The sequence below is a fragment of the Pteropus alecto genome, unplaced genomic scaffold (genome assembly GCF_000325575.1).
Source record: "Pteropus alecto unplaced genomic scaffold, ASM32557v1 scaffold51, whole genome shotgun sequence".
Lineage (NCBI taxonomy): Eukaryota > Metazoa > Chordata > Mammalia > Chiroptera > Pteropodidae > Pteropus > Pteropus alecto.
In genome coordinates, this window is record NW_006431922.1 from 2,474,239 (window position 1) to 2,499,536 (window position 25,298).

The 25,298-nt window shown below is 32.0% G+C and overlaps 1 protein-coding gene and 1 non-coding gene across 12 annotated transcripts in view; one reads left to right on the forward strand and one right to left on the reverse strand.

Moving 5' to 3' along the window:
- RAD54B (RAD54 homolog B) overlaps positions 1 to 25,298 on the reverse strand; it is a 180,009-nt gene that overhangs the window by 117,469 nt on the left and 37,242 nt on the right. For all 11 annotated transcript variants that reach the window (XM_025043338.1, XM_025043337.1, XM_006906817.3 and 8 more), the window contains 5 exons: positions 13,354 to 13,548; positions 9,042 to 9,323; positions 6,121 to 6,283; positions 3,649 to 3,874; positions 3,161 to 3,368 (listed from right to left, as the gene is read on the reverse strand). In XM_025043338.1, coding sequence (XP_024899106.1) covers positions 3,161 to 3,368; positions 3,649 to 3,874; positions 6,121 to 6,283; positions 9,042 to 9,323; positions 13,354 to 13,548 — 1,074 coding nt within the window. The remainder of the gene's footprint in view (positions 1 to 3,160; positions 3,369 to 3,648; positions 3,875 to 6,120; positions 6,284 to 9,041; positions 9,324 to 13,353; positions 13,549 to 25,298) is intronic.
- On the forward strand, positions 12,241 to 12,359 carry LOC112475508. The gene has a single exon (XR_003044742.1). It is a non-coding gene; the product is annotated as a 5S ribosomal RNA (ribosomal RNA).

Consider the following 25,298-nt stretch of genomic DNA (forward strand, 5'->3'; position numbering starts at 1 on the left):
GGCAGGCAGGGCAGGGGCGGAGGCTGGGATCTTTTTCTTTGTCCTATTGTTATTTTCTAATAAGAGACAAAAATCTACCACCCAACCCAAGGACCTGAACTCCATCAATAACCTATACCTATATCTTCCTCTATAAACCCCATAAAAAGCTCTAAGAGTTTTTTATACTCATATATATTTTTTTCCTTTAAATACTATTATTCCACTTCTAAAAATCTATATAGGAAAAATATATTCTTATATTCATCACATTCATTTTCTAAATTATACAATATTAGAAAAATGTTTAATTAAGTTATTTGATATGCATGTGTGTATATGAATAAAGATATATTTTATATGTATATATAAAGAATAAAGAAATATGCATGTGTACTTTGTGTGTGAGTGTGGGGAAGTGTATTGTTAACTCTCAGTCTTTAATAACAATTTTGCTTCAAATCTCAGATTTTTTTATAATATAATGAAAAGACATCTAACATCTTTTAATAATCATTTGTCTCTTGTTAAGGACTAAATCATACCCCCAAATTTCATATATTGAAGCTCCAACTTCCAATGTGACTATATTTGAAAACAGAACCTTCAAGGAAGTAGTTAAGGTTAATAAGGGTAGGTCATAAGGGTGGGGGCTGATGTCTTTTTCAGAAGAACGGGGATACACACACAGAGATAGGCCATGAGAGGACACAGTGAGAAAGCCATCTACGAGCCAAGTAGAGAAGCCTCAAGAGAAACCAAACCTGCTGACACCTTGATCTTAGACTTTCAGCCTCTAGGAGCTGTAAGTTTCTGTTAAGTCACCCAGTCTATAGTATTTTATTATGGCAGCTCTAGCAGTTTAATACACCTCTATTAAAGTGAATCCTAATATTTCCCAATAAATTTAACTAAATGTGCTCTACAGCACTGAGCTAGGTAATATCAAGAAAAAAAATCAAAATTATTTTCATTTCATTCTTAGCTTTTGAGCATCTTTTCTGCATGCAGCATTGTACATATTCATATACAAATGTTACTTCCACAATAAGAAACAAATCACTTTGAAAGTAAAATATCCTGCCTTTATATAAAAGAACTCATTCAAGCAATTCCAAGGAAATAAAAACCAATTACAAATATTTCTAAATGTTAAGAGGTTAGTCAGTGTTAGTTTTAACCTAAATTCATAGCACAAAGGACAGCGGTGACAATGACAGAAACAGAAACACAATGAAGAAGACAAAGTAAGAATAAAGGAGGCAATGCTCTAAGTCCTCCAAATGAAACTATCTCACTAGTCACCGACATTCTTTCTGAATGAAGTTCCAGAATCAATTTTCTACTGCACACATTAAATTTATTGGAATGCTAGTTGAATTAGTATTTGCTTATAACTGAGAATATTAGTGAAATTGTCCATGTTTGCTAAAGAAAATTATGTGATTTTCGAATGGGGGAGAATCCTATTTTTATTCCTTACTTTCAGTACTTTTCAGTAACTCCTATTTCTCAATCTTCTTTTCATTTTCTACTCTTCCCCTTCTAATGCCATTTTAACTCCATAGCTGCTACTACTCTTCAAATAAGCAATACTGACCCCACATTGAGCAGTAAAAAGAAACAGCATTCATTTTTCTCTTCCAACACAGCATAACGAAATTCAACTAAATCTTACTTTCCTTTGCTTTTCTGGCACCAAAGATTTCCAAATCAAAGGCTAGTCGAAAAGCTTACCTGCAACTTTGGGACTCAAATATAAAAAATCCAATCAGCTCTTCAAACATCCAAAAATACATAAGTCACTAGATTAAGTTTTCCATTTCTTCAATTCATTCTTTCCTTTAAAAATAGTCTTTTGTAAACATACAACACTAGTTTTTCTATTCTCTGGTTTCCATGTTCCTAGTATCACTGGCAAACATTTGTTGGCCATCGACTATATCTTGGGGATATAAATAACTAAGAAAATTGATCGCTGTCTTTTCTACTTTTGTAATCTTTAAATGACTAAATCTGAACAATATAAAAGTTATTTAACATTTCTCGAAATCATTTCAAAAAAGCATATATAGTTTTAAAAGTCACTTTTGGTAATGGTTAATATAATCCTCCTACACAATTACAAGTCAAAAGACTGTGAATTACTTAAAGATGGGTACCCTCCACACCGCAACTCAATGAGAACAGTATAGGGGGAGTTTTCTCTGTTGCTCTAGGGCACTCTTCTACACTTAAGATGTAAAATGAAGGAACAAGCTATTAATCACACCCTTTCTTTCTCCTCATTTTAACTTCAAAGAAGAGCACTGATGTACATGACCGGACACCAGATGGACAAAATGACAAGAGATCATGATATATTAAGAACAACCATACCCTGACCATTCCTTCCAAAAGGATTGAAGATGAGAGAGAAATGAAGCCTTCAGTAGAAAATGAAGGGGTTGTAAATATTATTCATAAATAACTTCTTTTCTTTCTTCTGCTGCCAGGATGGCAGGTTGAAAGGGCCACACAAGATAAAAGGTGAGATGTGGAAAAAAATGCTACACTGAGCTCCTCAGGCCAGATTCTAGCCTAAGCTTTAAGCCAAAATTTTAGAGAGAGTAGAAAACAATTCTTCTATTTACCCACAATCCATCCCACCTTTCCAAACAGCCTGGACCAGAGACTTTGGCTAGCAATAAATCATGTGCATGCAGCACATACATACATAAAAATATCAGATATTTTATTGAATACTTACCATGTATCAGGTAGTCTTCCAAGAAATTTATTGATTAACTCCTTTCCCCTCATAACAACTCTATGAAGTAAAGAGTATTATTATCCCTATTACACAGATAAGGAAACTGAGGCACAGAGAAGTTAAATAACTTGCCCAAAGTTGCACAGCTGTAAATATTAGACTTGGAAACCAAGCACAGGCAGTCGAATCCCATTTTCTACATTCTTTACCATGATACCATTGTGTCCGTTCCTCGAAACCTCAAAATCTGGATTGCGGAAAATTACACAGGGATTTGAAAATTCAGTCATATGAAGGATCAATTACCACAGGTTTATTAGTATGAATTCCATCCAATACCACTGATTCTTTGTATGCCAAGCATTATGTTACAAGTCTTATATGTTTACTAGATCACAATTCCCTATTTCCTCAAAAGTAAATACTGACCAGTTAGAATTATTCTTTTCTCACAAGAAAGGCTAATGAGGGCTGTAGTTGTCTTAATGGTACTGTTCTTCAAACGATGCCCTTCATCACAGATTAGAAGATCAAATTTTATGTGCTTAATTTGGTCCAGGGAACGAAGTAACATTTCATAACTGATAATAAGAACAGAATAAAATGGAGATTTGATGAATTCTTCTACTTTGTGGTCCTAAAAAAAAAAGAAAAGAAAAGAAAAAAGAGAATAATTAACAAATCATGGGCAGAAACTGCGTGAAATGAAATTTAAACAACATATTTCTCACAGCCATTAATCGAGTGTTAGAAATATGTTAACTCAAAACCAAATTGTAAACCAAGATTCCATCTTTCTGCAAAGAAGTTGAAGAGTTAGACATACTTGAAAAATTGCTACATAGAGTGAAAACAGCAGATTTGAAAAGCTAGAGATTTAAAAACTGACCAAAGCTAAACTTTTAAAAGTCTCTTACCTGATCAACAGTATATATCTTGATCCTTTCACTTCCTAACCATTTTTGAAATTCTTTCTTCCAATTATTCACCAAGCTTCCAGGTGTGACAATAAGTGTCTTCTTTATTACTGGCTTGCCTCCATAGGGTCCCTGACACTGCAGAGTCCAGATGAGCGAAATACACTGCAGTGTTTTCCCTAAACCCATTTCATCAGCAAGAATAGCTCCACATCTGCTATTCACTCTGTTAGAAATAATTATACTTCTTTAATCACAATAGGAAAATATTTTATGCCCCTAAAATCATCACTTATTAGTCAAGAACCAGAGGCTAACATTTTGTAAGTAGGACAAATTCTACTCCCCACTAAACACTTTTTCTAGTCTTTCATTCAGCTGATTTATAACAAATCTCTTTTGCATCTTAGGTAACTGTATTCAGTATATATTTATTGCCAATTAAATTACTAAAACAAAACTGAAATTAGTTCAATCTAAATCATCTGTTACTATTATACGGATATATTTAGAGACTAGATATGAATCTCAATTTTACATCTACATTTGAATACTTTAACTGTGCTTCTTATCACTAACAGTTCAGTAATTTTTATCAGTTTCAGTATTAGATATCAAAACAGTTTGAAATATATTGTAGTCTTAAGCAGCAAGAGCAATTGATCTGTATTTATGATCCTCTGATAGTAAATGAAATCCTCAACCATGAGTTTCCAGTATTTTATGAAATATTAAACACTAAATATTTAATCGAATACACATAATTTAGTGTTATCCTACAAACCTACTAGGTTAATGCAATTTAAAATTAAATATTATAAGGAATATCATTAAGTGGCATTTCATATCACTTTGTAGTTTTTGATACATATAGCCCTTTGATACATATATTTTAAAAAGTACAAAGTCCAAGAGAATTAAGGACATTATCAAAAGTACATAGTTTATTAATCATTCTATTCCTTATTGCTAGAAAGAACTAAAATGCAATTTATTTTACATTTCAAAATACAGAGAAAAAATTACAAATATGAATTATAGCCATTATCATTTTTTTTCACTACTATCATTTTTGATCAACAATTTGCCAAGGCAAGACCACACGCCAGTTGAGATATACTGAGTAGCAGAGATAAAATAGTGATCCATCCTTTCAGGGTGAAGGGAAGAGAGCAAGAAGGCTTCACTGAGAAGATACACCTTGAGCAGAGTTCTAAAACGTGAATAGAAATTCACTGCACAAATTGAGTGGACCTGGCAAGGTAGGCAGAAGACAGAAGATGAGGATACTTAACCTTGAAAGCTCAGACTCTATCTGGTAGGTCAGTGTCTCCCATACACTTGTCTTTTATGACTACCATCACAGTTTTTTGCCATATATTATTTATTTTTCTTTAAGTCAGTTTACTTTTTAACTTAATTTATTTGAGAAATCTTTCCAAGCATAATTTATCTGTGAAACCAAAAGTTTAATGTGCTATTTTTTCCTAATAATTCATTAGCTAAAATATGCTACTATTAAAATTAAAAAACAAGACTTGCCTATGTATACCTAAAATGGCCCACACACCATTAATGGAGTACATTAGAAGATAAAAAAAAGATTAGAAATCAAATGATAGTTAGGAGGTCAAAATAATTAAAAGTTCAGGTTTGACTAGACTGAAAAGGTGAAAGAGAAGAAATCAAAGATGATTCCCAAACCAACTGAGAAAAGATCCCCAAAGAGAAGAACAAATCTGAGACAAAACATGAGTCTAAACCATTTCCAAGAGACAGCATCCCCTTAACCTGTCAAGGAGCTATGAGAGTTTGGGAAAATTTACATTCCCGACTCCCTATTAAATGACCAATTTAACAATCAAGGGCATTATAAAAAAACAAACAAAAAAAGAACTGAAAGAAAAGATACCAAGATGTTAGCAGGGACCTTTAATTCTTTCTTATTTCCTTTGTCTGTTGTTTTTTCTTTTTTTGGCAGGCGGAGTCTTCTATAATATCTTTAAGAGAGGATACTACAATTCTTTAATCAGAAAACTCAACTTAAAAGGGGAGAGGACTCTTTTTTTAAAGTAGAGGTAAGATAAGAAGAAAAGCTTTTTCTAAACTTCTAATAAGTAGAATTAAGGATTCTTCCATTTTGCCCCCATACACTTTTATCATACTTCTAGTGAGCTCTTATTGTACCACATTAAGGTTGGCTGTATTTGTTTCCTCAAATACTTTACAAGCTACTGATGAGTGAGAATCGTGGTCCTGACTCCTGTATGCCCAGCTCCTAGTAGCATGGCTAGCTCGTGGTATCCATCAAAAACCACTTTTGGAATAAATGACTCATTAAGTATCAGTCACCATTCTAACTAAAATTCAAGAAGTACCCTCAAGAGTATATCATATTCTTCCTAGAAAACCGTTCTGTTACAGGCTAAATCAAAACTCAGATGAGACTTAATAAATTATTTATTTTCCTACCTCATTCCCATCACACATTCATAAAGGAATATGATTCCTTCTTTCTGATGTGGCCGGAGGTGATATACAAGATGAGGATCTATCACCACATCCACAACAGGGAAACAGTTCTTATTGAACATCCGCTGATGGTTATTGTCTGGTCGTAGCATAACAAGGGAATCTTAAGAAAAAGGTAAAACCATAATTATAAATGAATTGTAATTTCACTCTGTCAGTAACTACATTATCTTGCTTTAATCACTCATAAACTAGAAGAACTGTTTGTTACCGTTTGTGGCAAAAAAAAAAAAAAAAATTCAAATTTAGTAACACTAATGCTAAGCAAAGGTACAACATTTAAAAATAAAATCTCATGCTTTATTGATGTGAGATTTCATGCAAAGAATTACAATGTTTTCCAAACTTTATGTGCTCAAAGTGCTCTTAAACCACTTTGTCTAATAAGAAATTCACTAAGCCACAATATTTAGTAGTTCAGTATTCGAAACAAAGAGAACTATTTCCAACAGAAAGCACAGGTTGGAATTATGCCAAGAAGCACTTGCCAATGCTCAGTTTCTCTTCCGGGAAAGGCTCCCTGAAGTTAACATAAAGGTTCCCTTTATTTTCAGTGCTGTACACAATAACAATAACCATTGATCCTATTCATCAGAAGAACTGAGAATTTTCCATTGACTTCACCATCATTGTTTGCTTAAAGTTAATTACTACCTTCATGAAAATCAAATTGAATCTTTGCAAAGCAGCATGAAGTAAACATAGAATGTAATTTTTTAGAAATATGCTAATACAATTTAAAAGATTTATTGAAATACCAAAAACTACAAAATCAAATATAACTAGATAGCAGGTCTCAACTAATAAATCCGAAGTCATATAATAAACTCATCAAAATCATTTTCTGAATTTATTTGTATGTCTACATCATGGTTAAAAAATGAAACAGATTTTTTAAATAGACAAATGAAAAGAAAAAAAGAGAAAGACAAGGAGATGAGGCGGGGAGGTAAGAAAAAGTTTCCAGCGGATTAAACAAATATCCATCTATGCAGAAATAGTCACAAAAAAGAAAGTTTGGTCATGTTTACCATTAGCAATGACCCAGAGGAAAGTTTTCTGTGGCTCTTCCTAGGTTCCTGAGCAAGTAAAAGGAACTCTCATTTTTGAGGTTAATCCCTGGCAGGTGGGGGTCTAGGGAGTGAAAATGGAAAACTTAGCCCTTGGCATTCCTCTATATCTCAGTAGCAAAGCAAGAGTGTATTCTTTGTAGATTTCTAATGAAAAAAAATGGCCTCATTTTTTTCTATCTTTTAAAAAGAACAAAGGGGAATAAAGATAGTGATGAAGAGCATACAGTACTCAGGCATGAAGGACCACAAGATCATTAGTCATCTAACAAAGCACCCATCTTCAAGAAAGGTAAGAATTAAACCACTATGATAGTGGGACACCAGTTCAAATTTTAAGATGCCACACTACTTCTCAGTGAGACATCATTTAAGGCTAACAAAATCTCTCATGCTTTAGTTTTAAGTCTACAATCTAATTCTACCTTTGCCAAGAAAAAATAAGTAAATGAAAATAATCAACTACCATTTACACAAAGGGTTTCATTCACACAAACACACATGCACACATAAATTATCACAATAAAATGTTTCATCACTCTGTCAACAAATATTTATTGTATACAGTTTATACCAGGCACTCTAAGTCTCTATGGCAGTTATTAGAACCCACATTTTATACATGAGGAGGCAAAACATTAGTGAGGTCAAAGAACCTGTTAGTTCAGTGGCAAAACCAGGATTCTAACTTAGGATTCTAAGCACAGTATTCTTCCCAATTCCCCACAGTCCTCCATTAAGTAACACAAAGGTAAAGAGAAAAGAAAGGAGAGAAGAAAGCTTGTTAAAAGAGCTGAAGGGACATTCATTTTGGATTAAAAAAAAATCAGAAGCATCAACTTCTACTGTCTATACACCAATTAAGCTTCAATAAGCTCATACAGGGATAAGAATATTTACTTTGGGGTTTTTATCTCAATTATGCCAAGAATTATTTGAATTTAGGTAAGTTGGTTCATCTTTCTGGGCCTCAGTTTCCTCAAATGCATAGTGAAATGACTAATCTAAATGATCTCAAAGGCCCCTTTATTTCAAAAATTGTTTCCATAATGCTTACAAGAGGAGAAAATAATTATGTTACTTTATATAATTTTACTTTACTACTATTATGAAAGAAGCCCTACTTTATTCTCCAACTTTTTCACCACATTATAATTCAAATTCACTGTCTATCTCCTCATTAAATGAGAAGCTCTCTGATGACAGTTTTACCTCTGGGCCCAGAACAAAATAAGGCACTCAAAAAATAATTGTGGGGTGAATAATCAAATTTTGTTTAAGTCAAAAACAAGCTAGGATTCATTTTTAATGTGAGTTTTATTAATGTAAAAATTAACCAAATGAACTGAATTCTCATGAGTAAAACTTGAATTCTTTATATGACATCTCACCATTCACTAATTTAATATACTAGTGAATGTGATCAAACATGCAGTCCTCAAAACAGAAGTATAAACACAATCCTGATTCATGAATTAACTAATTTTTCTCATTAAAGATATCAGATTTTATCCAAAATCATATACATGTATGTGTGTATACATATACAGTTTGCATATTTTCCTTCAACGTGGGTACAGAATTTTGATTCTTGGCATTATGCATTTACCTATGAAATAAATTCCAAACTATATTGTCACTCAACATTAACATTATCCCTTATGTCAGATTGTAGATCTGAAGAATATATACTTTCACCTGAAAACTTTGAGAAAATTTAAACTTTAAATTCACATATCAAAATCTTTGGACAGATAAAACAGAATATTCCAATTATTTTTTAAATCTTACTTGGTAGATATGGGTCATGGCGTGGTTTGCAATTTTGGAAAACACTCTGTGTATTTTCCTTTGAAGTTGGTTTACAGACACTTTTTAAAGGGTTAAGAAAACACCTGTTGGCAGCTTGAGAAGAACTTGATATAGCAGGACTTCCTCCTCCAAGCTGAAAACATTTGCCACTGCTGAAATTATCTGGGGAGATTATATCCATGACTTCTATTTCTTTTCCACCAATCATCATTGTTTGGCCCTCTTCAATCTTTTCCAAGTCTTTGAATTTATATCCAGTGCCTTTAAATTGAAAACAAAGGAAGTTAATTTAATTTACTGACACTCTAAGATGACTTAATTAGTGATACCAGTAACCTTTTCATAACTGTACAAAATTAAACTGTGTTTTGAATGCAAATAGCCTTGTATAACCCATTAGCCAGAATGAAGATGTAATTTATCATTTTGGCAAAACATACTCAAATCAGAAATAATAAATAATAACATAGATATAAAAATTCGCCTTTTTAGAGAAAGGGGTTTTTTAAAATTATTATTATTGAAAATATAGCCTATTGTACTCTTATAGTTTTACCATCTCTGTAAAAAATCAAGCGAAGGAAACAGTGCAGTAGGCTACATAGACCCTCCTTTGTTGTGAACAAACTAGAGAAACCCCATGGCATCTCTATTTCCACTTAGGAACAGGTGGAAATGTGAAGGAGAACTATCAACAAAAGCAACTGCTACCACAACCATTATCATACCACATGAGATAGAAAAGTTAAAACACAGTTGTGGCAAGAGGCCACTGATAGTCCAAGTTCTAGCTCTTGAATAGAAAGTGGGATATTGTTTAATATCATGCTTGTTTGAATTATTATTGATTCAACAGATGTTTATTAACTGTTGCCATGTGTAAGGTGCTGATGAAATATAAATAAGTCAGTCAGTTTGATCAAAACTGATTACTTGCCTCCTGATTACAGGAGGCAAGAACTGTGTATACCATTAACTTTTTTAAGTCTCTAAAAAATAAAACACATTTTAGAAAGTATGACCTTTTTAAACTAGCTGGATATTGCTATAATTTGCCTGATTAAAACTGGGCTAAAACTTACAATCTGTGCCAATTTATTACTAATATATATTCTTAAATAATTTATGATGGAGCACTTTTTAATTTTAATGTTCTGATATAGGAAGAAATTACTTAGCTGGTGTTCCTAAATGCCAAAGATCCATTGCTTTATTCCTCAAACTATCTGAATTCAACAGTAGTCTTGACCTCTCCACATTAATCAAGATTCAAGGTTTAACTTCATATACAGCAGTCCCCCCTTTTCCATGGAGGTATGTTCCAAGATCCCCTAGTGGTTACCTAAAATTGTGAATAGTACTAAACCCTACATAACCTATTGTTTTTCCTATACATACATACCAATGATAAAATTTAATTTATATAGGCACAGTAAGAGATTAATAATAACTAGTAATAAAACAGAATTATAATATACTGTCATAAACTTTATGTGAATGTGGTCTCTCTCTCAAAATATCTCATTGTACCATACTCACCCTTCGTGTGATGACATGAGATGATAAAATGCCTTTTCACTTAAAGGAAACACCAGCACCTATACTGTTGTGCTTCGGGGCCATTGTTAAGTATAATAAGGGTTACGTGAAAACAAGCACTACAATACCTTAACAATGGAAAGGGCTACTAAGTGATGAATGTGTGGGTAGCATATACACCATGGATGTGCCGGACAAAGAATGATTCACGTCCTGAGCAGGACAGAAGAGGATAGCACGTGATTTTGTCATACTACTCAGAATACACAACTCAAAACTTATGAATTGTTTATTTCTTGTATTTTCCACTTAATACTTTCGAACTACAGTTGATCACAGGTAACTGAATCCATGAAAAGTGAAACTAAGGATAAAGGGGACTACTGTACAATCCAATTATAGTCATCCCTCGGTATCCACAGGAAATTTGTTCTAAGATACCAAAATCTGTGGATGATCAAGTCCCTTATAAAATGGTGTAGTATTTGCATATAGGTTACACATCACTTCATTCACGTGGATTCAGCACAGTGCTCAGCATGTGGTAAATTCTGCTTTTTAGCACTTCCTGGGATTTTTTTTTTTTCAATCCAAGATTGGTTGGATCCAGAGATACGAAACCCGTGAATACAGAGGGCCCATTGTACTGTTAATCTTAGTTTTACATGAAAATAGGAGACAAGAATAAATTTAATTTTGAGGCATTTTCAAAAATCTGTGTAAGTCTAGGATCTCTCATTTCATGCTGATCCAGTGATAATTTTCTTAAACATCTCTAAATCTCTCGAAAACTTTTCTGAAAACTCTTGAACTTCATTTCCCACATTGTTTTCTGGCTATTGTGTAATGATGGCCAACTGAGTTTGACTACATTATCACAAGCTATCAGCAATTTCAGCACTCCAGCCCTTAGGCTCTATCCCTACAATAACAGTATTTAAATACTATATAACCAATTTATTTAGAAGAAAAACTGCCTGCATTACAGGCAAAAACTTGTAAAACTAACTCCACATTGATACATTTATTATTATTATTATTATTATTATTATTATTATTATTATTATTAAGTGACCAAGTCTTATGTTAGGCTGTTTTCATTTTGAAAACTGGTAAAATCTCCTTTAATATTTAAATCAGTGGTTCTCAACTCCTGCTGGATTTAAAATCACCTGGAAACCTAAAATACACTTATGCCCAGTCCCTCTCCCCACCATCCAGGACAAAAAAATCACAGCCTCAGAGGTTACTTACTTAGCACTGGCATTTTTTAAAAGCATCTTAGGTGATTCTACTTGTGTAGTCAGGGTTATAACACTGTTATAAATCTAATTTGCATTTTTTGCTACTTGCAACTGAAAGATCTTTTTATAATAAACTATACATACATAAAACCACATATACTATAATTTATGGGTAAGAGATGTTCCAGGGTAATTTTGATAATTTTTACCTCTCTAGTTGGCTTTAAAATGAAATCTTACTTAGTAGGCATGAACGAGTTCTGCAAAAATCTAGCTCCTATCAACCTTAACCAACAACACGCAATGTGCGCTGTAAATTTTCTTTTTAATTCCTCTAAACACTGAACATGATATGGTAAATAGCTGTTCAATATTTTTATAATTAAAAAAATCTAGTCTATGGCCATGCCACCCTGAATGTACCGGATCTCGTCTGATCTCGGAAGCTAAGCAGGGTCGGGCCTGGTTAGTACTTGGATGGGAGACCACCTAGGAATACCCGGTGCTGTAGGCGTTTTAAAAAAAAAAAAAATCTGTTGCAGATAATTCAGTTCAGCCTCAACTCTTGTCGCTGTCACGGTCCTTCATTTACTATGTTCCTGAAGCCCTGAACAACTTTTCTCTCCTGTCTTTGTGCCTTTGCATATGCTATTTCCTCCTGTATATGCCCCTTTCTCATATGTCCCTACACAAAACTATTTTTTCATCCTTCAAATATTACCTTACACAGTAACTCCTGTGAAGTTACTAGACAGACTTACATGGCTCTTCTCTGATCCTATTGCACTTAGCAAAATTCTCATTGAAACAATTATCTTATTGCTTCCTAATTATCGATTATATTGGCCTGTCCCTACTAAACTATAAATAATAGCCATCTTTGAATGTTTACGTAAGTTACTGAAAACTATAAACTATGAAAATTTTACATGAATGAATAAACATGTAGAACAGTTTTTATAATTATGGGTCACACTCAAAATCGAACAGTAAGAGACTATGCAAAAACCCATGGTTTTCTGAATTCTGGATTCTGTGGGCTAACTTGTATTAGTACAAATCGTGCTGGCAACATGATAATGATAACCTCCAATTTAAATGTATTAATCTAGGTCATGCCTAACTCTGCTTTTTTCAAAATTTTACTGGACAGTAGTAAAATAAGCTATTATCCCACTCCTGATATCAACTTTTTGATGGGAAAAAAGTACACTAAGATAAACTGCTTAATCTCAGAAAAATGTCTTACTGTATATACCTGGCCAACATTTGCTTTTTAGAGAAAATGAAACCATGAGATGGGATCTGCCTCACTGAGCTGGTATACATAAGACCATCAGACTAAATATTGAGATAAAATTCTATGTTTATGAAATAATTTAGACATAAGTCAATTAAAGAACACCTTAATCTATCCCTTTATAAAGCCCAATTATATTTCAATTATACAACCGGAGATATACACTAATTTTAGCCCAAATCATAAACATTAGGTGACATCACAATACCTCTTCCAATGTCTTTGCCTTCCAAGTCCTTTAATGTAAATGACTTTCCTTTGACAATAAGAACAGCATCACCTTCCCACTTTTTGTGTTTTTTCTTTGAAGCCTTACGCCAAATGACATTGAAATATTTAACTAGACTCTCAGGTTCCACTTCTTGTCCCTTAGACACTGTAATTTCTTTAGGGGATGAATGAACTAGAATAGAAAAATAAAATAAAAACCCCATTATTAAAGATCACTTTAATATTTAAAAGGTTCAAACAAAAATAAACACAAGAAAATCAGATTGTATTAAGAAGTATGAAGGAATATTTGATCATATCATGTTAGCATTTTATAAACCGAGAATTTCAAATATCAGGTGCTAGCATTACCATGAGTACAATGAACGTAAATTTATCTCAAAGTCACATGCTCAGTTGAAGGAAAATAACATAATAATCACTGCAAAATTTTCAAGACTCTAGGAATTAAAAATAATATTTCAACATCAATGGGAAAATATCTAAAATCATATGTTTTAAACAAGTGATTTAATTAACAGTGACACAAGTCAAGAAAACTAAAAAAAGATCATGGAGATTTCAGAAAGAAAAACCTATAGTTTTTTTTAAAATAAGAAAAAATATAAAACAGCAAAGTGGGAATGAGACTAAATTTCATTAAAATACTTTTGTGTGTGAGCTAGGGAGTAATCAGGCTGGGCCACTGATTCTAATAATTCAGTAGTATATGATCAGAAAATAAAAAGTTCCTTCTTACAAAGGCCTGTACTTTTCTTGAAAACATTTCTAGAATCATCTTATAAAAACATATCCAATGTTACCTAGACTTACTGTGGTGATCATTTCACAATATATATGAAATATCACATTGTACACCTGAAACTAGTATAATGTTATGTCAATTGTAACTCAATCAAAAACAAAAAAATTCCCAAACCAAACAAAATACCCCACATATACATACAGTCTTCACACAGAAAATTCTCCAGCAACTGGGAAACAGGGAAACTAATTTTGATACTAGAAACCAAAAAGTGGTTGCTCCCTCTTGGAGTTGAGGGTTGACTGGAAAAGGACAAGAGAGGACTTTTCTGAGTGGTAGCTGCATGAATGTATACAATTAACAAAAATAATGATTGATAATTTTAAAACTACATTTTACTGCATTTAAATTACGTCAACTTTAAAAAAACACAATAAAACAAAACAAAAAATAACAGAATAGGTGGAATGTGTATATGATATTCTAAAATATCATATACATATAGTGTTTTGAAGCAGAAACACTATAATTTATGTATTAATTCAAAGTACACTTTACATTACAAACAAAATCTCCTCCTGCCCTGTCTTACCTCCTGTCTTTTTCCCTTTGCAGCTACAGTTAAAACACCAGCTCCCCCATGAGAAATATAGACCACTCTTATACTGAGTCCCAGTTCTTGCTTCTCACCTAATTTGTATGCTAGATTTTAAGTGGCTAGATAAAAGGCAGTCTAGTTAAATACAGTAAAATCTCATTTCTCCATTCACTATGTCTCTTACCAAATACACATTTGACCCAGGAAGCTATCAAAACAACAGAATTTACAAAACAAAATCTAAATAATTACTTTACCTTTTAAAATGTACCACTTAAATAGAAAAAGAAAAAACACTGATATCAAAAATAAGACAAAGATGCCCATTTTTATCTTTTCTATTCAACATGGTCCTGGATGTCCTAGCCATTGCAATAGGGCAATAAAAACAACAAACATAAAGATCAGAAAGAAGTACAACTGTAACTATGTGCAGATGTTTATTAGATTGTTTACAGAGAAATCTCCAGGGAATCTAAAAACAAAATGACCAGAACTAATAAAATGAATTTAGCAGGGTCACAAGTTGCAAGGTTCATATTTGAAAAATCAGTTATACATACATACTAGCAAGAAATAATTGGAAAATAAAATTTTTTAAAGTCCATTTATAGTAGCTCCAAAAAGAAAAAAACATATAAAATACTTAGGAAAATCTAACAAAAGGTATCTAAGCACTCTACACTGAAAATTAAAAAGCTGTGCTGAAAGAAATTAACAAGTCTAAATAGAGGTCCAACTTCATAGATTAAAATTTTTAATTTTAAAAAATTCTCCCCAAAATGATTTTTATATTCAACATAATACCAATCAAATCCCAGGATGCTTTGGGTTGAAATTGACAAGTTGATTCTAAACTTTATATGAAACATAAAGGACCTAGAATAACCTAAACAATTTTTTAAAAGAACAAAGTTAGAGGAGTTATGCCACCAGATTTCAAGGTTTGCTATCACACTACAACAATCAAGATGGCTTGGTATCGGCAAAAAAAAAAAAAAAAAAAAAAAGACATACATATCAATATAACAGAATATAGTGGGCCAAAAAGAAACTCACATGTGTATGAACAATTGATTTTCCCTAAAACTGGTGAAGCAAATTCAATAAGGAAAAAAAAGTCTTTTCAACAAATATTGCTGAATCAACAAATGTTCCATATCCATATGGAAAAAAATTAACTCACCCATGTATAAATTTTAACTGAAAATAGACCATAGACCTAAATGTAAAGCCTAAAACTACAAATTTATACAAGAAAACATAGGAGAAAATACTGTTGACCCTTGAATAGCACAGGTTTAAACTGCGTGGGTCCACTTATACATAGGTTTTTTTTCAATAAATACTGTAAATGTATTTTCTCTTTACAATTTTCCTAATAACATTTTCTTTTCTCTAGCTTACTTTACTGTAAGAATACAGCAAAAATACATATAACACATAAAATAAGTTAATCAACTATTTGTGTTATCTGTAAGGCTTTTAGTCAACAGTAGGTTTTTAGTAAAGTTTTGGGGGAGTCAAAAGTACATGATTTTCAGCTGCCAACCCTAATGCATATTCAAGGGTCAACTGTATCTGTAAACTTGAAGTAGGCAAAGCATAAGAAACAAAAACTATAAACTGAATTTTATTAAAATTTTGTTTTTTGAAAGATGCCACTAGGAAAATAAAATGGTAAGCCATCACAGGATAAAAATATTCGCAACACATATATATGACTAAAGATTTGTATCCAGAATAAAGAATTCTTACAGTTCAAAAATAAAAAACAATCAAACTGAAAAAAAATGGGCAAATGATTTGAATGGGTAATTCAGGAAAGAATATATACAAATAGCCAATAAGCACATAAAAAGATGTTTAACATCATTAGTCATCTGGGAAATGCAAACTGACAACACAAGATCCACTTCACATCTACTGGGATTAGAATCAAAAGATTTTGATATTATGATGATTAGAATCACCAGATAATAACAGTTGTGATGAGTATATGGAGAAACTGGAACCCTCAAACACTGCTGGGGGTAATGTAAAATGGTGCAGCTACTTCAGAAAATAGTCTTGCAATTCTTCAAATGATTAATAGTTATCATATGATACAGCAGTTCCACCCCTAGGTATATGCCCAAGAAATAAAAACAAATATCCACACAAAAACTTGTACATGAACATTTATAGCAGGATTATTCATAATAGGCTCAAAGGTAGAAACAACCCAAATGTCCATTCAACTGAAAAAAAGATAAACTAAATGTCATATAGCCATAAAATGGAGTATTGGGCCATAAAAAGAAATAAAGTACTGACATAAGCTACATACAACATGGATGCACCTTGAAAACATTATGCTAAGTAAAAGAAACCAGTCACAAAGACCACATATTATATGATTCTATTCATAAGGAATGTCCAGAACAGGGAAATCTATAGAGGCATAAAGTAGATGAGTAGTTGCTTAGGGCTGGGGGCTGAGAGTGGGAGTAGGAAGTAAGATGGCGGGGTGTGAAAGCTAAAAAACACAGGGTTTATTTTTAAAGTGTTAAAAATATTCTAAAATTGTCTGTAGTGATAGTTGCACATAACTGTGAATATTCTAAAAACCATAAATTGTACTGTTTACATGGGAAAACTGTATATGAATTATATCTCAATAAAGCTGTCACACACACACACAATAACACCACATGCCCACTAGACTAACTGAAAGCAAAATAACTGACCATACCAAGTATCAGCAAAGATGTAAAGCCACCGCAAATATCATACCCTGCTGGAAGTAATGTAAAGCAGTACAACTACTTTAGGAAACAGCTTGGCAGACTCTTAAAAAGTTAAACATACACCTACTATAACCAGCTATTCTACTGGATGGTATTTACTATACAGAAAAGAAAATGTAAGTCCACCTCCCCCCCCCCAAAAAAAAACAAAACTTGTACATCTTCAAGCCAAGCCAGGTAAACCAATCTCCCAAAAGATGAAAATCAATTGTGACTACTAGAATTTAGATAATTTGTATCTTCATTATTAGTATTCATGTACTTAGAAAGTGAGTCTTGACTATCTTCAAATAATAAACTACCAGAACTATCAGTTTTTTCCTGAGAAAACAACTGGTTCATATGCAGCCCAAATCAGTGGTGGGTATCCAGAACACAGAGCCCAATGAACTCTTATCAGAACCTGAAAGGATTCAGACTGCTCTCAATCCTAAGCAGAAGCCAAGCATCATCTGATCTGCACTGCCATACTATTATAGGATCTTCGCAACAGGTCTACTGAGATCTTCTCTTGCCGTCTCTATTCCTAATACCATTTTCCATACCTACTATATTTACCTATTTTTAAATATATGATCATGTACCTCTCTTGCTTAAAATCCCTTAGCCTTAATAGTCTTAAAGAAAACATGCTACTACTTCCAGCCAAAGGGTCTCCTACTTCTCTTCCTCCCACATGCTATTCTAAATTAACGTCTCTACTCACTCACCCTTTCAGACAGTTTAAATTTTCTGACTGTCGAACTAGATCAAGTTGCCTTATTATCTGGGCATTGTTTCAGCAATTAAATATGTGACAAATTATGTAACCTTAGCCTTCCACATTAAACTTTGAAGTCCTGAGAGGAGGGTCTGTTTTGATGTTGTTCATCGCCATATTCCCAGAACAGTAGGTACTTTTCAAACTGCCATTTTGATCCTAGATACATTTTGATTTCATGTTTGAAAAAATATTTAATTAAAACAGAATCATCTTAAAATTTTCACTGAGAAAAGAGTTTTAGAAATTAACTTTGAACTCATCTCCATTATTGTCCATTTTTACATTAATGAATTGTTAGCTTCAGTGTTATTTCCTATGTAAATTTTATAACAAAGATTTAAAACATCAGTCATCTTTTTCTGTACATTTTACCAATTATAGTTTTGCCAACTTGAGTTTTCTTTTCTAGCCATTTCTACAAAGTGCACTTTTGCTAAGTCAAATTTTGAATACCTAAATATTATCAAGATTGTATCACTCCATTTTCAGTCAAGAAAATTTACCAGTTTTTAGACAAACTGATAGTTGTCATATGTTGATTATTTGTTATTTTACTAACTTTGAATTTCCCAGATAAAGTTTAGAAGTTTTTACTATTCACAAAAAACACAGGATGCTTTGATTCGTTTATGCACTCTAAAAAATGTTGTGGTGTATAATTTCAGCCCATTTCAATTAGTTTTCTTTTTGCATTATTTCTTCCAGTAGTGGTCATTGTGCACTGAATGAAAGACTAACAATATCTTTCTGCATTTTTTAAATGTGTTCCTGTTTTCAAAGAGAAAAACGTAATTCCTCAGGATTGCTATAAAGCAGGGGTAAAAAGAATGTCTTCCTCAAATGGCTGGGAGAAACATCCTAGAGTCAAATATCCTGTTGCATTCCAAGGGCCTAAAAGAGTGACTGTTCTGTCCAAGACCCTAACCCTGCCAAAATAAAGTAGAATAGAAAAACAATAATTAAATTCTGAGAATTCAGAATCACCTATACTTTTGAAACACCATAAAATTCTCAGACTTAGATATATTCCTTCTTTTGCAGAACAGAAGGGCAAGAGCATGAATTAATCTGGCTGGGTTTGAATCTTGAGCCTGCCACTTACTAGCCATGTGACCCTAGACAAGTTTACTTACCTCTCTGTGCCAGTTTAAGAATCTGTAAATGAATGTAATACTAATACCTACCTCATAGACTTGTGTGGGCCTTAGATTAGCTAATATATGTAAAATGCTTAGAACAGTACTTGCCATACAGTCAGTACTTCCTAAATGTTACCTACCACCATCATCGTCTTACTCTTATCCCTTTCCCATTTAATCCCACTTAAAATGTAAGACAGGGCAGAGAAGGGAGAGTGAATAATTCCAGAATGAAGACAACTGGAAACTAAATATATATCAAACATAACCTCCTGTATCTACCTTACTTATAATACATAAAATATTGACTAATTTGCTACATCCTAAACTAACCACCCTAACAATTCCACCATAACTGTAATTTTTATTTCTAAACTGAGTTCTGATCTATTTTCTCCTTGACCCTGTAAAATACTTCCCAAATCAATACCAAAATATGGTCTACATAAACAAGAAACCGAATGCCTATCAGCAAGATGAAGATGCTTCAAACCATACTTTGAAAAAAGGAGATAATATCATTTTAATATTATTAGTGGACATTATAATCTTAATGATTTATAAGCACAGTCACTCTAAGGTTAATTATACATTCTATAAACCCAAGTCTTTATCATCCTTTCCTTTTCGAAAAATTCTAAATATACATTGTTTTCAATTAAGCATAAAAAATTTAAAATGTCTCAAAATCAAATTCAATAAAGAAGGTAAATACTCTTACAGATCATATTTTTTGAGTTTTAAAATTACCAAAACCTACCAGAATTTTTATATGCATTAATATGCATAATGTACATTTTAATATGCATAAAAATATACAAACATTAATATATAAATTCCCTTAAACTGGTAATTATCCAGTTTTCTTTATCCATTAAGAGAGACTGAATGTCAACTATAAAATTAACCTAGATATTTCTTTGCATTAAAGGTCATTTTCAGAATGATACTTTATGAGCATGGCAGAGACTATACATTTCCTCATATTTCTCAATACCTCTTGTCAAAGCATATATGCAGTAAGTGCTAAAACAGAAAAAAAAATCAATAAAACTACAATATTCCCAGATATCTAAACTATATGCTCAGCATTTTTAATTAATTTAAATGCCGTAAAAGTTATTCATCAATTTCCATTCTGACATTCCGATCATTGAACATTCAAAGCTTTATTTAAAAAAAAAAAAAATTACATGTTAATGAAAGTTTAAATGGTACAATCACTTTGGGAAAAGATATCAGAATTTCTTCAAAAGTTAACCATATAACTTTCCTAATCCAGCATTATGTCCATAATGAATTGATACAAGAATATTCATAGAATCTTTATACAGTATAGCCAAAATCTGAAAATAGCCCACAAGTCCATCAAAAGATAATGAATAAACAAACTGAGGTACATTTATACAATGCAATACTTCTCAGCAACAAAAAGCAATGAACTACTGATAAGATAAACATGAATATTAAAAATGTTAAGATGGATGAAAGAAAACAAAGGGTATACATTATATGATTCCAATTACTGAAGTTCTAGAACAGGCATAACAGAGAATCAGGAAGGGGTAGGACAGAACTTTCCAGTGTGATGATAATGTTCTGAATTTGAGAGAGATTTAAGCTACACAGGTATAGTCATCTGTCAAAACTCATCATTTAAGGTTTGTGTATTTCACTGTTTGCAAATCTTACTTAAAACACACACACACACACACACACACACATATACAAATAGTGACACCAGTTCATAATACTCATGCTGACATGTTTAGAAGTATTCTAATTCTACAACTTGTTTTAAAATAAGCTTTTTTCAAAGAATGAATTGATGGATAGGTAGAAGGATAAATATATGATAAAGAAAAACATTAACTGCAAAATTTAGGTGACAGGCATTTCAATGTTTACTGTAAAATGCTTTTGACTTTTTCTATATGTTTGAATTCACACATAATTTTAAAACATGAAAAACCTACTAACAAAGTATAAGTCTAATGCTATATCCATTTTAATTTAAATTGTTTAGGATGAATTGGGTGGTACTTTTATTTTGCTTTCCACTATTTACAAAGCAATTGAAAACTAAAAATAATATAAATTCAAATTATAGCTACTGTTTTTAATCAAATAATTTAAAAGATATATAAAAATATATTGAACCAATTTCTCAAAATCATACAAAGATTTAGCATAACTGTTACTGATTAATTAGGTTGCATACTTTAAGAATTTCTTCTTTTGTATTTAAGTATTGCAACCATATTTTGTCTAATTATTTTTAAGTATTTAGTCAAATTTACTATCAAATATTTAATTGATTTTGAGAATTTATGGATCTTAACACTTGAAAAAATGTATTATGATATTTAGACATGGTACATTTGGTATCTACTAAAACACAATCACCTAAATAAATTTATTCAATTTTGCCTCATCATAAAATTTTACCTCAATAGTACTGAATTATTTGTCTTATGGCACATAAAGAATACACAAATCAGTATGATGTTTAACCTTGTATTTAAAAGAATATGTATTAACAAAACATTTAACCACCATCATTTACAGTGTATATTAAATACATTTTATCACGCTCTAAATTGTTTAAACATGTCTAACAATAATTTGACTTTCTAAAAGGCACATGAAAAAAATTCATATTTTAAACATTTTCATAGAAGATGCAACAGGATAGAGTGACTTTCAAAAATGAAAACACAGAGTCGATGTTTCATTATACATAAAAGTACTTGATTTGAATATTTTAAGAAATCTGCTGGCATGTTTAGAAATGGAAGAGCTTCATTATCTTTTTCATGGTGCCATTATAAATCATACCTAGCGTAAAAAATCACAAGTTGTAAAAATAACAATGTACCATTTAAGTTCACATGAATAAAAAAAGATAGGAAGGTGGCAAAAATAACCTACCCAGTATTTAAAGTACGAATATATTGAATGAAATAATATTTTGACTTAAGATATTTTTCAAATTTAATACATTTCTACAGAATCAAGTCTATATTTTAAAAATAAAATCACTCTTCTCTATGTTTTCCCACTAGCATTATATTTCATAGGCAGAGTTCATGGCCCCAAACAGTTCTCTACAGCATACAGGATGTCTGGTGGCTTCTATTCCATTGGTACTAGCAGAATTTACCCTTATACATTCCCCTTAGTAAAACTCGTCCTCAGCAAAAAATGCTAATATAAGCTGGTAAGTAGTTGAAAAACTCAGAAGTCGCAATAACAAAAAGAGAAAGCTGTAGCTCAGAATTTCCCTAAGATTTTCTGCAAGATGATAACATCTCCAAAAAGAGTTCGACAGTCAAATTAATCTTATTTATATAAGAACTTTCAGAAACTATACTATGCTAATTATAGTGTAATGGTTGGAAAGGTGGTTATACAATGGAGCAGAAATGTAAGCATTTAAATTCCTGCAAATTGAAATTATACAGGTCTGACTCGAAAAAACTAGTACAGTAAACTCACCGCAATGAGTGTGATTCTGGTATTTAAAAATACGTAAAAAATGAGAATTTTTTTATTTTTCTCAGTCCCTAAATGCTAACAAATTTGTCATCCAACATAACCAAAGAAACAGCAATCTTGAACAATGCTGGAGAACAATCTGACCATAGCAGAATATGTTTACAACTATTTTATGAGCAGCAACAGAATTTAAGGGCAATTTTGTATATACATTTTTACCTTCCACACTGATTTTAGAACCTACTCACCAAAAATTATGTACGCTGTACTTTTCTGAACACAGGACTCTTTCCTATAAACATCTCACAGAATTAATGTTCAACAGAACACACTTCAGAAACTCTGATTTAGCTACACAGTAAACATTCAAATTGAACATTCATCATCAATTCTAAGTAGTAGCATGCTGAGATCGTAATATGAATTATATTATATATAGTAATTTGCTTTCAATAATCTCAAAAAGTTAAAGCTGACTACTGTAAGAATGTATTTACTAGAATTATATTGTAATAACATTACCTCAAATTAGAATTATAAGGTTCATTAGACTCAAAGAAAAGTCACAGCACAGATTAAAGATGAAATTGACAAAAGGATATGTCATGTTATATATTCAATCAATTTTTATAAAATATTTAATAACAGATATAAAATGTCAATAAAATTAAGCGATCAACAAGCTAAAATAGTGCCATGAGTTCCTTTTATTTTTATTACTTCTATTTCTATAGCCACAACCTAAATTTCAGATTTAGTTTCCTCTCACTACAATGCCCACCCCTAAAAGCTGCTATTAAAACACTAATTTAAAGCTCTAATTTATATCCCCCTAATCAAAAGCCTTCAATGGTTTCTCATTGTATATTCAAATTTGATTCCTGAAAATAGCTTTTAACATAATCTATAATCTGGTGCCAATCAACTTCCAAATTGATATACCTCAAACTTCATCTTCATCCACTCCTTTTTTCAACAATTTTTTTTTTTTGAGAACCTGGTACAATTTAGGTACCAAGATAGGTTCCAAAACACTTGATTACAGTGGTTCTCAAACTTTAGCTTGCATCAGAATCTCTAAAGGGTTTGTTAAAATAGACTGGGACTTCACCTCCAGAGTTTCTGCTTCGAAAGGTATGGATTTACTAGTTCTCAAGTGATTCTGATGCTGCTGATAAGGATCTATTCTTTACGAACCATTGCTCTACTCCAAAGGCCACAAACTGGAAGCCCACGGGCTAAATGAGGCCCACTCATGTTTTCTCTGTGTAGTATTTTTAAAACATTTTGAATTACTTGCAACATTTTTAAAATTGGAAAATTTCACAGAAAATGCAGGTTTCTGGCTTATTCCTACATGTAAAACTTCTGCTGGAGCTTAACAGTAGGTACCCCAACAAGGGAGATACCCTAGCCCAAGTTACCACTACCCTAATTGGCCCTCTACACTCACATAAAATCACCTAGTTTAGCACTGTATTTGTACTTGTACACCCTGATCCACTTTTCCCCATTCTCTAGGCCTTTTTTCATGCTGCTCACTTTTGACTTAAACATCCCTTCACCATACTGCTGAAATTCTACCTAACTCATTCTAAATATTGGCTTAAAAATTCTTCCTCAACAAAGCCTGGGGAAAAATAGAAATCCTTAAATAACATACATACTAAAGATTTAACTTAAATTTAACATGTGTGCTTTAAGAATCGAGGTTTTATTTCCACAAATACTAAAATAGCAATATTTACCAAAAAAATTACAGATTATATCATAAATTTTAAACATACTTTTTGGTATTTTCAGTCTGTAAAATTTTAATTTTGTTCATTAAAATTTTTACTGTGAAAGAAATCTTTTTTTTTTAATTAAGTTTATTGGGGTAACACTGGTTAATACGATTATATAATTTTCAGGTGTACATTATAATTTGACATCTGTATATTCTGTTGTGTTTACCACCCAAAGTCCAGTTTAAGAAATCTTTTTCAAAATAAGACATTAAAAATGAATGTCATTTACATTCATTACAGCCAAAATACATAATAGCTCCAAAAAAATATCTTATTTTGCTGGACAAAAAAGGGAGGGAGGGTGGAGGTAACTGATACAATCACCCTAATTTTATAAGCTCGCAATCTTTAAAAACAATTTTGATGAAATAAACACTTCCAATTTTTTAACACAGAGGACATCTGAGTGGATTTTTACTTCTACAGAAGAGCAAGGGGGAAAATTACAGAGAAACGAAACTCCGTGCTGGTCCTTGCTCTGCCATAAATAGCTTTGTTACATCAAGTAAGTCACTGAGTTCTCCCTGAACTTCAGTTTCATTACCTTCTAAACTGAAGAGGTGGGAAAAAGTGATCTCCAAATACCTATCATCTCTAAAA